Here is a 17,809-nt window from a genome sequence, read left to right as displayed (position 1 = left end):
TCCATATGGTTGAATGAGGTTATGCACCCAGTTTTTGTATTAGCTATGTTTTGTGTTTGTTTTCCTTAAATTTTATCCATTAAAGAACTTTTTAGGATTAAGTAGAGAACAATACTTCTAGACATTTTAAAATGTATTTTTGATTCATTAAAAAGACAAGCCAGAAGTTCACTCTTACTTCTGCCACTTTGGCTGGTACGATATTTCCTTCATATGGGCATCCCAATGCACATGACACATACCTACAATAAAAATAACAGAGAAAGATACTTCTGTTTTATATATGCGTATCTGTATCCATCCATGTTTATTAAAAAAAAGGTTAAATATATTTTTGAATACTTAAGCCAGTCAGTGTAGAATAAACACTTGAATGAAAAGTTAAAATTACACCAGATGAAAATAGCAGGTTTATCAATTTTCTTTCTAAATCACAGGACAGGGATTTATAGCTTTATTTATGCTCAATGTATGTCACAAGTTATAAAGGACTGGCAATGCAGCTAAGCTAACACTGCTGCAGGAGACTTTAATTTTTCATGGTATTTCCTTCTGAAGTTGTAAGAGCCAGCTCAAGTTTTGCCTTGGCTGGCCCACATAAGGTATTCAGAGGAAAGTATCATTTTCTTCCTCGTGCCAGCTACCCAGATCAGAGCGCAACACACGGACACAAGCAACTTATAACAACCCCACCATCTCATAAGTCATTAGAATTGTGGTGAAAGGGGTAGCTTTCACCCTCTATCTCTGTACTTGCATTTCTGTCCCAGTACCGCATAAAAATTATAGCTCCATTGCAAGTTGTAGTTTAGGTATGCCTTGGGACAAGAAGAAACTGAGAAGCCAGACTGTGTCTCTCAGCAGCTATCGGCTCCACAAAGCACAAAATCTGAAAGCCACAACCAAGCCTCCATTGTTCAGTCTTGATGCTGTGTTAGCATAGAATTTGCTTCAAATTTCCTTTTGTTAATGACAATTATGAGCCATGAAGTTCTAATTAAACTTCTAATTGTTTATCTTTAATTGATTAGGAATAGAATTAAACTAACCAGAAACAGTCATTCAAAATCAAAAGAAGTGTGGCTGTAGAGGGATCTACACCAAATTCAGAGGCAGTCAGAGCCCCGGTCCCAGTGGGAGGTTGCTCAACTGCTTAACAGAAGAACAAGAGCATTCATCGATCCCCCATCATTCCCCTTCCTTCATCACTGAAGGATATAATGTAAAATTATACACTGTATAATGCAAACAAGATTGAACAGATGCCAGTTTGTATGTAGTCAAGGTCCATAGGGTAAAGGATGCATTGTTTCTTTTTTGGTTGAAGGAGAAACTGATTGATAGAATGTGAAATTACGACAAGTAACAGGCAAAAACAAACTGTGAAAAAAATGCCAAGATTTTAATGCATAGAACATATTCCATCCCTTATACGAAGGTACAGTGTTGGCACACTGGAAGTAACAGTGTGAATGAAGCAAACCTTGAACCTAAAAAGAACTTGATTATCCCTGACAAAGAAACGAAAATTAATTTTGTTTCGACAAAAGTGGTTGGGTCCATTACAACCTGCTCATAATTTTAGTCCAGATGCCTATGATGCATGATTTCAATTATCCGTATGTCATTATGAAAACCAGGTTTTTGAAACTTGGCCATAGACTTCATTAAATATCACAATTTAGAGGTCATTGTGTAAGTTTCAAAATTCTAAATTTTCTTATCTAAAGATTTAATAAGTAGCTACTGTTAACAGTTAAACACTGACTCGCTCTTCAGTGACACATAACTCAAAAACAATTCAGGATAATTTCATTCATTTTTTTATATGTAAACAGTTTTTCAAATGAAACCAAGCACAAAAAATTTCAGACCCAAAGGATTGCTTTTTACATAGTATTATATTATGCCTGTAGCTAGTGAATACACAGGCTTTTACTGAAATTGTTTTGCAACATCAGCCACAACACTTACTATGAAGTGACCAAGAACATTACTAAATACAAAGTAAATGCAAAACATACAGTATGTACGTGCACATGTTCCCTTTAATTACATATATCTTTACATTTTCCTAGCAGCTACATATGTTAGATCAAGAAGATTTAGTAGTGATAATGTGGCATGAATGACATCTGGAATGGAGTAGGGCAAACAAAAGTAAAAGTAGGCCAAAAGGTATCTAGAGAAGAAGGTTATACTCCCTGTGGTTCACACCAGCAAGCAGAAACTTGCCTGAGTTTACGTAATTCATCTGGGTCTGCTGGGGTACAAAAGTATGTGTTGACCTGAGGAATCTGCCTACTACAAGGTACAAATCTGTTTGAGATTATGAACTCTCTGCATGCCTATAACATTGTGACTAGACTGACATTTTAAACCATTAAAATATGATAGATATAATCTAACTGGGCATCTGATATTCCATATAAAACTGGAGAAAATAGGGATTACTGAAACAATTTGACAGATAAAGAACTTCCTGCCAGAAACAGAACAAAGTCCCTTGGAGAATGAAAGAACTTTTTTTCAGTAGAGCTCATCAAGGATGAGCTTGGCAGAATTTTACTTAGTATTTTCATTTAATGAATTGGCATAAAAAGTAGGGATGTGGCGATAACATTAAATTTCTTGGTACTGTCAATACAAAAAAAAAGCACTGGGATTCCATGGACAAAGGACAGGAGCAATAGAAATGGGACTTACTTGATGATAATGACAAAGAAAGTAAAATGCTTAAAATGAAGCTGTAAAAGAGTGAAATGCACTCCAAACATATATCAGGATAAGCATTTTTAACAGAGGACATAAAATATTAATTCCAGTTGACAAGCCCTTGTTATATTCTTATTGGAGACAAGAGATACAATCTGAGTCATTTATAGCAAAAGTAATGCAAACTGGAACAGATGCAGGCAGGGACTGAGTATAGCTAGCTGGGGTAGAGAGAGTCTAGCATATGAAAGGAGAAAATATGCATGTCTGCATGAAAGAGGGATGATAATCAATGTGTCTGCTCTGAGCATTTGCCAAGACATCTAGACTTGAGGCAGCACCGGGCAGGATGCTTTGTAATTGCATCCATGTGGTTCCAATAAGCTCAAGTGAGAGGAAATAGGTTTCAATAGGAAGGTAGATCTGTTATCTACAGATACGTTTGGCTTGTACGTTTTCTTTTTTTGTGTATGAAATAACTGATAAGGCATTAAAAGCACAAAAGATTCCAGCCAAAGCAGAGCCCCACACCTCCAACCACATCCCTCCATTGAAGAGCATGCTGAAGAACTGCTTAGAAAGAAGAACATTAGCAAAACAGCCACAGAAAGCAACAAAAGACACAAGTTTAAAGAAGTCTGGTCAACTGCAGCAACTACTGACAAGTCAAGAAGAATGAGGATAGACTACTGTTTCTGAGATCTTGTCATCAGGGAGTTTGGTGAGAGCTGTTGCAGTTGCAAGCATGGAACAGAAGCCAAAGTGTAGGAGTTATAGGAGGGAATCACAGAAGAGGGTCTCCAGACAGTAATTATAAACAGCGCCTTCAATGAGCTTAGGAACGAAGAAGAGATAGGCAGTGAGATATGGTATGAAGAACCAAGTAGGGTCAAAGGTGCAATCTTTAAGAGGCAAATGCTTGCTTATACTGCAGTGGAAAAGAGCCAGAGGACAGTGAGAGGTTAAGAAAGAGAATAAGGGAGGGGAGAAATAAGAGGAAGAACAGAACATGGGGTCACTGGGGCAAGTGGAAGGGGTACAGAGGGAGAGTAGACAAGAAACTCCTGCTGCTCTGACAGTGGAGGAGAAAGGATTAGGGAAAGGGAGGGAGAAAAGTGACAGAAGGAAGCACATACTTTATCTATTGTTCCTTAGGAGAAAAAGCAACATAGGGAAAAAGAAGAGTTTGAGCAATGAGTTACAGAGGCAACTGGGATTTAATTTTGTAATTCAGTTAAGCTGAAGAATACAGCTGTTTTCTTAGAAGATGGCGGGACTGAAAGAAAAGAAGACTTCATAATAAAAACGACTGTCTTGGTCTCAGGATATTGACCAGGGACATTCCACAGTATGAGAGCAGAAGCTGATATCTGGGAGTTCACAAAGCAGACTCTGCAATGGAAGTGTTTAATTCTAAGTATGTGCTTAAATCTTTGCTGAAACAATGCCAGAATTTTTAGTAGCTTAACTATGTCTTTAGCATGCCATTAAGAAGAGTCCATTCAACCAGAGGTGGAAAGAAGGACCTGCAATAAGGGTACATATCTATACAGCTTTGGGAACACATGGGTAAATGCTGTTTTGCTCACTCAGGTTCTGTGAAATCAGAATTCCTTCCTTTATTAAAAAGTAATAAAAATAACTTCTCTACTTGATTCACCTGGCAGAGTTTACCCAGTATCTGCCTGTCCTACAGATTTCACTGCAGGTGAATATCATTTGGTCTTCTCCTAAATTGTTTTCTATGCATATAAAAACAATTGAAAAAATAAACCGCAACAACTTTACTGTGTAATATTTTGGACAAAAATGCTGAACAGCCTCTGGGGATGGGGAGGGAGAAGGAAAAGGAAGAGAGTTTTCAGTTTCTTTCAGTAAGCCAAAACCAAATTGCCGTGTTCCACAAATGGTATAGACAGTGTAAGGTCCCCACGATCAAGGTCACTAGGAATGGTGATAATCACCACACCAGCCCAATGACTGTGAAGGGCAGGATATAAAACCACAAACAGGGTAAATGAGCAAACTTTTCATAACCAAAGTGTGTTAAAAGGAAAATGAATCCAAGCAGAAACTGAACTCCATGTTGTAATCAGCCCTTTGTCAGCTTATTTCAGCAAGAGTTCCAGAGCCAGATCCACAGCTGCTACCACAGCTGGAAGCACGGAGCCTCCTGAGAAGCCAGTTGCAGACTCAGATGCTGCTGTTTCCTGTTTATTATTATAGTGTAAGTTCGCATATAATTTACCATGTTCACTGCAGATGTATTTATTTTTATTGGATGTTCGTGCTAAAATGTATATGCCTATCATTTGGTGAATTCATAATATTAAGGTTGATATACTCTGTCCCTTTGCAAAGGAAGCCATTTCTTAGAAACGGGCAATCTTTACTGGAAGGAGAGGGGGAATACAAAGAAGAGAAGAGGGAAAGGAGATTCTTCCAGAAACAGAATCTCCAAGCCAAGCTCAAAATGTGTAAATAAGGCCAGGAATTTTTTTATCCATATTTGATTAAAAAAAAAAAACAAAACAAAAAAAAAAAATCCAACATCTCCATGTATTTAGTGCCCAGTTGTGAGTAATAAATATGCAATTCAAACTGAATCCTATAGTCATGTTACTATTTTTAGAATGCCCAGAAAACACTGTTAAATTGTGAACTATGTTCTAGAAGATAACTGCTCTAAAACCAGAACAAAACTGTTACTATCATGAAGGGCCACTTAGCCACTTAACTTTTAATAACCATATCAAATTATCCATGGAGCAATCCATAACATACTACCAAACATGTTGTATTGTTGTCTTATAATTTCATAGAAACATTTCAAGTCTGATTTTATGCTACCCTTTAAGAAGAAACAGGGATCATTTTTACTTCCCACAGGTATCCCTCTCTCTTTTTTTAATTGAAAAAAAAAAAAAAATCATCTCTTCTGGCCTACTACCATTATTTTCTATTTGCAGCACAAAAAAACGGGTAAAAGTTGGTATAAAGTTATTCCTAAGGAAAATCTCTCCCCTTACATAGTGCAATCACCCAGGATGATAGAATTAGTACAATGGCTCCTACATCCTTCTTTTAACCTGTGTCCACTACAGAGAAACCCACCACATCCCCACATCCCAGCAAGCTCCAGCTTCTCAAACACAGGCTTAATACTGTGTGAACCTGTAGATTTGTTTACCATTCACACAGTAAAATGTGTTGCTTTTAAGTCTATTAAATGTTCATCTACATTTTGTTGTTCCCATATTCTTAAATACAGGCTTAGTTATAGTGACACAAAGGTGTTAAATTGGTTTTACTATCCAAAGAAGTTCTAATGGTATAAATCACCCTATTATCAATATAATTCTGACTATGCTAAACTATACAGCATAGTCTAAAAATGGGGGTTTAAAGCAATGTGGAAAAATATGTGTACTCCAGCACTAAGTATTCCAGAATACCAAATATGAGTTCAAAGTTTCTATCTGTATTTATAAAACATATGCAGCTTTAAACTGTATTAATTTGTACAAAACTGTATTATTGGAGTTTAGCTCTGGGTACTTCTAACAAAGTATATAAAATACAGTATTGTAAAGCCATCCAAATATCCTGAATTAAAGTATTTAAGAGGATCTATAATAAAAGGGAAAAAAAAGATCACTATTGAACTGAATTCCAAAGATCAGATTGTCTTGATAATCAGAAGTTTCTGATAATCAGGATGTTTCTTTATAAACAAGACAGACTTCATTATTAGTTTCCAGAATTACTTGTTATAATATGGTGGGGGTTTTTTTTTCAAAATAAATCTAAATATCACTAGCACAAGATAAAAATAACTAAAATGAATTCTTTCTCTTTTGGCTTCCACTATTTAGTGTCTGTCTTTGTATATCAGCATCTAATTAAAATAATAATTATTTCCTATAATCAACAAGGAATTATGTATGTTGTAACATGTAACCTTTATTATAACATAATATAAACTAGCCAAAAATATTGCTATATTTCAAGTATATCAACCAGGATTTTAATTCTATACAAATACAGATGTAAGCCAAATATTGATACATTTCAATATGCTTTTATGTATTGTGAACGTCACTAAACCACTCATCTTTAAAAGACACAGGACTGTAAACAAAGGAATTACATACACCAGTTTAGAATTAATGTGTGATTACATGTGCTTTAATTTATGAAGCAGCAGCTTTGTAAGGAAACGCTTGTAGAGCTATTTTACAGCAAACATTTGCATCTGTTTTTCTAACACTGAACCTCTAAACATTTGCATACACATTCACATTTGTACATGCAAATATCCAAATGGCCTCAAAAGGGCTATTCACATGAAAATTTTTCAGGACTGGGACGTAAATACAGCTTTAAATTGCTGGTCACGGAGAAGTGCTTTTTAGAAGAGAAAACAGAATTACAACCTTTCAGGTTTTATATTCCCAGTTAATTTTTATTAGGACTAAGACAGTCCTATACAGGACTGAATGTTTCAGAGGGGGATAGTTTGACTTTATTTCACTGTCACAGGACACAAAGTAGGTAGAGAAGTATCATTCACAGAAAAGGGGGAAACACAGGACCTTACTTCCTTACTGTTCTATTGTACTGATTGCAATTTCTTTCTGTGCCTTTTTAAATTTTGGAATACAGTAAATTGGAAGAAACTAGCTTAATCAGAATTTACTTAACATTTTCTTCACATAGACATTAAAATACATTTAAATTAAAACACAGTCCAAGTGACTACTTGCAGTTACCATCTGCCAGAGTTTTTCATCAATCATGGCTGTTAGGCTTAATTTTTAATCACTGAAAAAGATGTTATATTTTTAATAGTACCTGCATTATGCATTAAAAGATGCAATTCTAAAACCAGCAGTATTCTGTGTCATTTCACATGCAAAATATGCATAGTAGTAATTAGCTGACCACTCAGTTTCTAACTGATTTGGCTCAGTGTCTTCACGGAATGTGTCCCAGATGTTATTGTAAAGTTTTTATGCACGTACAAAAAAATAAAAATAAAAACCCCTTTATGATGCTAATAAGTAGTATAACTTCTAAGACCATACGCAAGATTTCAATTCTTCATAAACATTTGAACTAATTTAGTAAACATTTAGAGAACTGTGTACTGTGCTACGGATTTTAAATGTGACAGCTGACAACATAAATTTTCTGGATGATGATCGAGGTAATGTTAGTGCAGCTGTAGCAACAGTAAGACATGCAAAAGCTTAAAGTTTAGTTTCAACTGTTTGAGTGCATTTTTCATAAGATTCAAGGATTGCCAATGATTTATGCTCACTACATAAATTCTAAATTGCCAGTAAAAATAGGAAATAAAATTTGAACCCCTTAAAATTATTTTTGGAAGTATTTTTCAACTGCACAAATAAGGAGTTAGGGCAAGGCACTAAATTACCCATTTCCTGCAAATAAATAACACTTCAAACAATAATAGTACTTTAGAAAGGAAACAATCTCTGTATTGAAATTAATATAAATGCAATTTATGCATATTAATATTTTTATTACCTAAGTAATTCAAGCAAAATATTTAGCCAACAAAATTTATATTAGAAGCCAAAATGTTTAGTCCTGGGAGCTTGCTTGAGAAAAGGCTGCAGGTTTTGGCTGTGGTTCTTTAAAAGTAGACAATCTCCAAAAGGGTGATAAAAAACAAAATGTTAATTCTCAGTGCAGAGAGTGCCAATATTTGTCCACATAGTCCACAGTTTCATTTTGTGTTACCTCGCAGCACAAACCCTATTAATACATTTCTTCTATTTATTGAAATTTACATAAATTATAAGGCCCTAGTCCTTAGCCTATGCACAGGTACGACAGAATTCATCTGTTCTAATTTCTGATATCAAAAATAATCATCTACAGCCTATGCCTTAGGCTATCTATAGGTTCAATAACATAGAATAGGACCCAAGCTCCTTTGCAGCCAAAAGGATGGATTATCTGCAGAGTGGTTCATCTTATCCTAAGGCAGGTACTTTAAAAAGCCCATACAATAAATCATAGCCTGAAGGCTGCCTATTTCCCTCTAGTAACTACAAGCAGACTTAGGATGACAAGCTCAGACTTGTGTGATCATGCTCGGATTTGCCTCACCTTACAATAAAGATTGTAAATAATATATAAATATTTTCAGTAAATAGAAGCCACGCAATAACATAAAACCTGAAAGTATTTTTCCCCTTGAAATTAAATAAAAAGTAGTCAAACCATGAGAATCAATTCTAAATACTGAATGTCAACTGATGAATTATGTAACATTCCATCCTTTTGTTTCCAAACTTCTGGGTTTGAGGTCATTAAACGGAAACTCCCAAATTTCAATTTCTAAAACTGTCGGTTTCTGCCCCTGCTTGACTTGTCTATGTGATACTTACAGATCAGGATATAAAGCATAAAGATCATGGCATAAAGAACAACTTGCCACAAGGCCTTGACTGTCTCAGCATTCAGAGAAATTTGCATGGAACTGGGATACAAAAATGCCATTTATTTTATCTGACACTAAAAGGATCTTCTTTATTAGCTGCTAAATATGGGATCATAAATCAAGACCATAAATCACAGGCTTTGATAGCTAATTCTTTTTTGATTGTTTTATCTCCAGGAAAAAGTCACCCTGATTGCACTGAATATTTCTATGAAATCTCTGTTTAAGTTTTACTTTCTGATTATCTTTTCCACACTTTTTTTCATCTAGGAAGAGAAGCCCTGTGTTTTATATCATTAAATAAAATGCAAAACTCCAAAAGTCTTCTAAATGTACTGCAGTATTTGGGAACTAATGAACTACTTCCTCTCAAATCCTAATGAATTCCCTATAGGAGTGCAGGCTTTTGTTGGGTGTTAGTACCAGAGGAAATTATAGTTTAGTCTTCTAGGAATTAAGTTGGAAATGATGGTCTGCTTCCATAATCTTACCCCTCACAAACAGCTGAAATGTTGTAAACAGATGTATTTACTTCCTGGATTTGGCATTCAAAGCTGATTCTTCTTCTTTATTGGCATTTTTAATTTTTTTAACTAAATAAAAGTTTTAAGTCCACATTCTAGAACTCTAACTGCTAAGAGATCTACCATTAAAAAAAAGAAGTCATGAATTCTGCATTTCTATCTTCATGCTCCCACTATTATTCTTCTGGTCTTCAGATTTCTACTTAACAAAAGACAGTACACTGGAGCTTAAGAGAAAGTACTGAGGTAGATGGACACTAAACAATCCTTCTTTTTTATTATTTCTGAGCAATCATTCCCTGTCAATGCTTCCTACAGACTCCTGTAACTCTGCAACCACGAGCAGTACATCTGAATGAGTATGAAAGGGTAGGAAAAAGAATCAGTGTATCACAATACCTGGTAATTATTTACTTGATAACATATATGCCTAGACTCTGATCCATGGCAACATTTTATTTCTCATTAATTACTATTTTACCTCCTCAAAATCTCCCTGAAAGGCATTTTTAAAAAGTTCAAAGTCCAAACGGATTGTGTTAACCAGTTCTCTTTTATCTTCTAACTTATTAGCATGCTAAAAATTTTCAATATTTTCATATACTGAAATCCATGTTCAATGGATGTTTTAGATACTCAGAATTACTACCTCAGTTAGGGCTTTTTGTTATAAGGCTCCATATTCTGCAATTTATATTTTCAGCAGATTAGCTACTTTATTATTGAGTTATATTAGATCTCTCTGGACAAATACCAGACAGACCTCTCCTAAAATTTTTGATTTGCTGAAGTGTAATGTTAGTCCAGCATCTTATCTCCTGATGCCTCAACCTGGAATTTTCACCAGGATAAATTAGCTCCCAAGCTACTATCTTGTGATGAAGACAGCTGTAATATAAAGATAAATGTAGTTTCTCTTCAATATACTTATCCTCTCTAATTGGATTCTTTAGTTGGTTATAATCCCACAAATCGACAGATCCTGTCAATGGCTTCCTACTTCTGAACGATTTACTTTTCTCAGACCTGTAAGCCTAAGGAAAAAAGCTATAGCTGGAGTGAATTTACATCTTTTTCATTCACAATGTCCAATCTGTTCACTTTGTAGCATTCCTGGTATCAAGCAGGCCACTGTTGAAACCTTGTGTAACATACTGCACCTGGCACAACAGACTCAATTAAATTGTCCTGCATGTACTATTGTGAAGTTTGCCTAGGTTTGCATACTGAAGTGAAATAACAGGTTTTGTACTAGATGTACAAAATAAGAACTTTTAAAAGATAATCTGATTGTATTTTCTCTGTGTTCAATTATCTTACTTCTCTTCATCTCTGCACTGCTGTTTTTTCTGTTTGTTTCATTACCTGCTTCTTGATACTCCTCTCTTTGTACCCCCTTGGTTTGTTCTCCTTCTTATTATTCTTATTTATTACAATATTCTTTTTTTTTGTGCATGTGTGCTCTGCTTCTGTTTGACAATTTTCTGCCTCCTACTTCTTCCTCTCTGTACATGCCTTCCCATCCTGCTACTTTCTCATTGCCACACAGTTCATCAGAGAGTAGACAAAAATGCATGAGAATGTTGCAGAATCCTATCATGGGAACAGTCATTTCCATCATGTCAGTGTATCAGTGCCAGAATAACAGCTACTGGTGTATTACAAATGCCTTAGACATACAATCTGTGGAAAAAAAAGCAGCAGGTTGCCACTTTCTTAAACATGTGAAAACTACTGCACAGAAGATAAATTAACATTTTAAGTTCCAATGTCAATCCAGAGTACACTACAGGGGGTTCTTCATCACCTGCAGTTTACATCTTTTGGACCAGTTGCAAAGTCCATTTGTCAATGCCCATAGCTATCCAAACACATACGCAATGCATAGGCTTTGAGGATTCCCCTGATGGTTGGTTGCCTCTACTGTGCCATTTGCTTGAATTTTCTTAGTGAAATACAGGGATATGAAACAGAAAATATTGCCCGGCATGCCTAAACATCTGAGAAAACCAGAAAACAAAAGTTTACTGTAAAAATGTTCACCAGTGCGTAAGGTTTGTTGCTATACACATGCTGTCTTTTCTGAATTGGATGCCTAATCCCTTTTTCACACCTATCTGGGACCTAAAAGTCTGGCATCCCTGAGCTTAATCCTCATGAAGAACTCAAATTCCTAGTTATGTTCTCAGCTCAGAATTTAATTTCAGAAAAACGTGGAAACAACGAACCTCTTACAGGAGAAGTTGCTCAGGAAGGCAAACCCTGACTCTACCTGACATTAGCAGCTAGGTAGAGTATTTAAACTCTGGTACAAGTTATTGTTTCTTAATTCCCTATTCACTGGTTTTCCATCTGAAACATGTAATGAGGCTAGGGAAAAAGGACCCAAGCATTTATGAGCTATCCTTGGTTGGATATGTGTGTGTTACAAATCTTGGGTTGGTCAAAATGACCTCCAGAGGTCCCTTTCAGCAGGCTTTAGCATTCTGTTACTCTGTGAACCTCTGAGGATGAGGTATAACTAAAAGTCAGATCTCCTTTTCTCAAGGCAAAAGCTCAAACTACCACACTATTGTGCAAGCACTGAGCAGTAGCATTACCTCATCACTATTTCTAAGGAAACAGAGATCCCAGTATTTAATTCCAGACAAGTTTTTAAGCACTCAGTCTCTGAGGTATCCACCTCTCTATTTTCAAGTCCAGGTATTTTCTGAGCATGATGTAATTTGCATTACTAGTCATCCTCAAGGAATCTCATTGTTGAGTTTCTCCTTGAACCTATGTAAGCCTTTTTGCATTCACAAGGACCTTCACAAATAATCTTAAGTAAGTAGCTGTGTAATGCAAAAGAAAATGGAAATGAGAAATAAAGACTGTTCAAGGGCAAGTACCATTCAAGATTATATCAAGTTTAAAGGAAGGTACTCTAGAGAAAGATATATACAAGAGTTTCATGCAATAGAGACTCCAAACACTTTAATGCCTGGAGTTTTCAGAATAACTTATATAGAGAATATTTTTTGCTTAGGAGTAAATTTGTTCTATCACTTTTATACCTCAATTCTACAGCGTATGAAGTGATATATTATCAATACTATAATAAAATAAAAGTATGCAGCATATTTTTTAAGGTGCAGGCAACAGTTTTATGAGTTCTCAGCAGCACAAAATACATTTTATGCTGTTATCTGTGATGGTAAAAATAAATTTGTAAAATAAAATGGGTATGTTTATATACACAGCTTTTTTTTACTCAATTTACAGAGAAGACTAGTCAACATTAGTAGTTACAAAACACAAAGCAAAATTACTACATATATTCAATCTTAAAAAAAAAAAAACACAATAAGACTATTATTTCAATTCATCTAAAATGTAAAAATTTGGTAGTATACTTTTCTGCTGGTACAAAAAAAACCCTCTAACAGCGACTCCAATAACTCTGTATTACTTAAGAATCTTTATATTTACCCACGCACTGGAATATTCATATTCCTTGCAGATTTAGCAACTTCTTCAAATTTTTCTATGCTTTCTTCAATTGAACAATTAATATTCATTTTGCTAAAAGATTCAGATGCTGCACCAAATACTGAGACTTCTGTAGCTCCTGCTGCAATCTGAAAAATACATTTTAATAAAACAGAATCATAACACTATATTAGAAGATTGGATTAAGCATTTAATTCTGCACGACTCTAGAATTCTAAAGTACATTATAAGCGTATCATCCATATCTAAAATATAAGTTTAATTCCAATTTTTAAAAAATCTATTGCATACAAACAGATTGAATCAAATTTTGAGTTCATTCACTATGGCGTATTTCCTTCCTCTTCTTAGCAATTAGGTAAACATTTTTAAAGTGGTAAATGAGAAAGGTATTAAGATATAGGCAATCACATGGATCAACTATGAAAGTAATAATGACTGTATGATACTTATATTCATTTTTCAGAAAAGGAAAAGATCATATAACTCTGAAATATCTATTCTCTGTACAAAGCCTGTTCCTCATGCATGCCAGGAAGTCATTCTCATGCTTAGGAAAGCTCTGTGCCTGCATGTGCCCAGAGCAGCAACAATAACCAACAGGGATTTCCCTGCTACAGCCAACTCTAGGATCAAGGGCGCGGTTTTGGTCTTGGTGTCACAGTCGATACGGATAATATGGAAAATGTCCATGTGAGAGTCTGCTGTGAAAAAGTCTCAGAGTAAATACCAGTCTAGAAAACGTGTAAATGTGGTGACTTCACTGAAGGAGCAATTAGCCTGAACTTGTACTCAGTATCTCAGTACTCAGTAAATCGACTAACGTGAGGCAAACTAGAATGCTGAAAGCCAAATGATAGGAGGAGAAAACACCTAAGCACAGGAGAACAGCTCATTAATTAACTCTCACTCCCCGGTGAGAATAACGCTCTTGTTCTATGAAAAAAGAACAGAGCTTTTCCCTCTACTCTCTGCTTCTGTAGGATAATGTCTAAGCTTCAGCAACCCTTACAGGAACAAATATCCTTTCAAATAGAGGGAAGAAGGAAAGAATAGCAGCAAGAAATAACTCAGAAATCACCTACAACTATGTTCGCACTTTTTTCTTTTCTTTGTATCGCTAAAGCAGATTTAATTCAACTCATACAAGCTACCACTGCAGACAAAGTTGTGGCACTATAAATCTGACTATTGATAGTTAACTTGCCTATCTACAGGATTCTGTTTTAACAGGGATTTCATATGCAGTATAGAAACTGAATGGTAGACTACACCACAAATGTCCATCAAGCAGTATGCTTTCCAAATACAGCTTGTCCTATATCAAGACAAAAGCAGAGAATACAAAAAATTTTCAGAAGACAAAGAAACGTAAAGATTTGACTATCAATGTTTTAAGAAGACTGAACTGCTCCATTTTCACAATTCCAAACACTTCGAGTCTATAATTTTTAATATTTATTTTGTATGAACTGAAGCAATTTGAACTTTCAAACCCTAACAAAATGCAATGCAGAATTTAAGAAATCTAATATATTTCTATAATATAATTAATTTAAATGATTCTTTCCTCATTCGTCTTCACTACTTTCCAAGAAGACACTCTTGAGAAACTTGTCCAGGGCCAACAAATCACAGGAGAAGGAACTACCTTTTTCATTATACACAAGCATCATTTATCAGAACTTGTAAAGACTGTTTGATCAATACTCCCATTAAAATATTAATATGTAGACCTTTACATCTCTCTGTGAATTTGACCATTTTTCAGAATGAAAACTGACAGGTTTTGATTTAAAAAACATAGCTTAGTTCTAACAGGACAGGCTATATGACATTAAATAGCTAGTTTACGGGACTGAACTGAAAGTATCTAAAACATGAAAGAGGGAATTGTGAACATCTATGAAGGCACTTACAGCAGAATGAAAACCTTGAAGATTAGGCGTGAGAACAGGATATTGGACTCCAGGATGCCGCTCAATGCCCTTCATTACTTCTTTGTGATCTGCCATCTAAAATATATAAATAATTTGTATTTCTCAGCAGTTATTTTCTGATTTTATATAGCTAAGCAGAAATGGGCTTAGACTGTGGGTTTGCCTTCATTAGGTATACAGTTCATACAGAAAGTGTAACAACAAAGGGGTTAAATTGATGTTGTACAAGCACTCTTTTTTTGATTTCTTAAATTCTGAGTATTTGAGTTACAAACTTTCTATTTCTATATGAATAAAGAATTGGGGGATAAGATTTATATACTGTTTATTTTTGCATGTATCTGTAAAAATATAATTTCTATCATAAATTTACAGACTTGTGATCATGCTGATCATCAACTGTTATTGCAACCATAAACTTACCTCAATAGATTCAATTAATGGAAGTAAAAGAGTAACTGACATTTTAAAACCATCCAAATCTTGAAAACTTCAGGACTCTGATAAATACAACTTCAGTCTTAAGCATAAGAATCTCAATTACTCAATACTGTAATCAGCATATTTGAAAAGACTAATCACAAGCCTACCCTTAAAAATATAGCAAAATGTAGCAAAATCCAGTTCTCTGCATAGTGTAACATTTTAAGATACTTAGAATAGAAGGAAAAAAGGCAGGGCTAATAGAACCACATATGTGGCCAGTGGATCATAAAAAACAGGTGCTGGGCTGTTATCAGTTGATTAATCTGCTCAGCAGCGGATGCACTTCTATTTAAGGTCACTGTGCTATGGACTCTTCAGCAAAGTCCTCCTGGTATGCTGTTTCTCAGGAAAGTTGACTAGAGAGTTTTATAGGTTAACAATGGACTGAACTGGATTAATAAGCAACTGACATCATCTACCTGGACTTGTACAAAGCATCTGACACTGTCCCACATAACATTCTTGTCTCTAAATTGGAAAGACATGGATTTGATGGATGGACCACTTGGTGGATAAGGGACTGGCTGGATGGTCATGCTCAAAGAGTTGCTGTCAATGGCTCGATGTCCAAGTGGAGAGCAGTGACAAGTGGCATTCTTCAGGGGTCACTACTGGGACCGGCACTGTTTAACATCTTTGTTGGTGACAGGGACAGTGGGATTGAGTGCCCCCTCAGCAACTCTGCTGATGACACCAAGCTGTGTGGTGCGGTCAACACGGTGGAGGGAAGGGATGCCATCCAGAGGGACCTGGACAAGGTGGAGAGGTGGACCTGTACAAACCTCATGCAGTTCAACAAGGCCAAGTGCAAGGTCCTGCACATGGGTGAAGGCTATGACAAGCACAAGCTGGGCGATGAGTGGTTTGAGAGCAGCCCTGCGGAGAAGTACTTGGGGATAGTAGTAGACAAAAAACTGACAATGAGCTAACAATGTGTGCTCGCAGCCCAGAATGCCAACCGTGTCCTGGGCTGCATCAAGAGAAGTGTGGCCGGCAGGCTGAGGGAGAAGATTCTCCCCCTCTACCCCACTCTCGGGAGAGCCCACCTGCAGTGCTGTGTCCAGCTCTGAGGCCCCCAGCGTAAGAAGGACATGGACCTGATTAAGCGGATCCAGAGGAGGCCATCAAGATGATTGTGGGGCTGGAGCACCCCCTTTCTGAGGACAGGCTGAGAGAGTTGGGGTTGTTCAGCCTGGAGAAGAGCAGGCTCCAGGAAGACCTTACAGCAGCCTTCCAGTACTTAAAAGGGGCTACAGGAAAGATGGGGAGGGACTCTCTTTCTCAGGGAGTGTAGTGATAGAACAAGGGGTAACAGTTTTAAGCTGAAAGAGGGTAGATTTAGATTAGGTGTAAGGAAGAAATTCTTTACTGTCAGGGCGGTGAGGCACTGGCACAGGTTGCCCAGAGCAGCTGTGGCTGCCCCCTCCCTGGAAGTGTGCAAGGCCAGGCTGGACGGGGCTTTGAGCAACCTGGTCTGGTGGAAGGGGTCCCTGCCCATGGCAGGGGGGTTGGAACTAGATGATCTTTAAGGACCCTTCCAACCCAAACGGTTCTATGTTTCTATGACTCTATGAATTTTCTTTCAAAGGAAGAAAATACTTCTTTATTTTAGCAAAGGTCAAAGACCATTACTTTCTTCAAGCATGTGTTTTCCTTAGTCTCCCCTCACAAAAAAACCTCTGCCTTTTTAAGATATTCTTACACTTTTCTCACTCAATATTAAATACACACCATGTACTAATCAAGAAGATGAATCAAAGACTTATTTGTGTAATAAACTGTAGATTATTTTGCACATTTTCCTGAAAGAAGTGGAGCAAAAATTAGTTTATTACTTAATGGTGTGTATGCTTGAAAACAATACAGTTAATAAAACATATCCCTCATCTTTCATGTCCTACAGACTTAGAGTTTTAAAAAATGAATAGTGTATTTTAAATGCTTTTTAAATCAGCTCTCATAAAAGCAAATCTTCCAAGCAAACAGTATTAAATTGGATTTCTGATTCTTTCCACACTGATGAAAAGTCATTTGGGGAGTACCATATGAAAAGATGTATGAACTACAAAGCTTTTGTTACTCCTGATTTTCAACAGATATGTTATTGATAAATTTGCAGTACCACAATTCTAAATATGTGATATTAAATGATACCAGATTATTAAGTGACAATACTA

General features: G+C 36.1%; 1 protein-coding gene across 2 annotated transcripts in view; it reads right to left on the bottom strand.

Annotated features, from left to right (window-relative positions):
- Nucleotides 1-17,809, bottom strand: part of HMGCLL1 (3-hydroxymethyl-3-methylglutaryl-CoA lyase like 1) — an 88,262-nt gene that overhangs the window by 40,284 nt on the left and 30,169 nt on the right. Inside the window, exons 4-6 of one of the 2 annotated variants that reach the window (XM_042803572.1) lie at nt 15,126-15,221; nt 13,186-13,334; nt 179-242 (exon numbers count right to left, since the gene is read on the bottom strand). In XM_042803572.1, the coding sequence (XP_042659506.1) occupies nt 179-242; nt 13,186-13,334; nt 15,126-15,221 (309 nt within the window). The remainder of the gene's footprint in view (nt 1-178; nt 243-13,185; nt 13,335-15,125; nt 15,222-17,809) is intronic. The other variant, XM_042803573.1, reaches the window with a different exon arrangement.

This window comes from Tyto alba, unplaced genomic scaffold (assembly GCF_018691265.1).
Source record: "Tyto alba isolate M040663 unplaced genomic scaffold, T.alba_DEE_v4.0 Super-Scaffold_40, whole genome shotgun sequence".
Classification (NCBI taxonomy): domain Eukaryota; kingdom Metazoa; phylum Chordata; class Aves; order Strigiformes; family Tytonidae; genus Tyto; species Tyto alba.
Note: the sequence above shows the minus strand (reverse complement) of the source record. Positions and strands in the feature narration are given on the sequence as shown.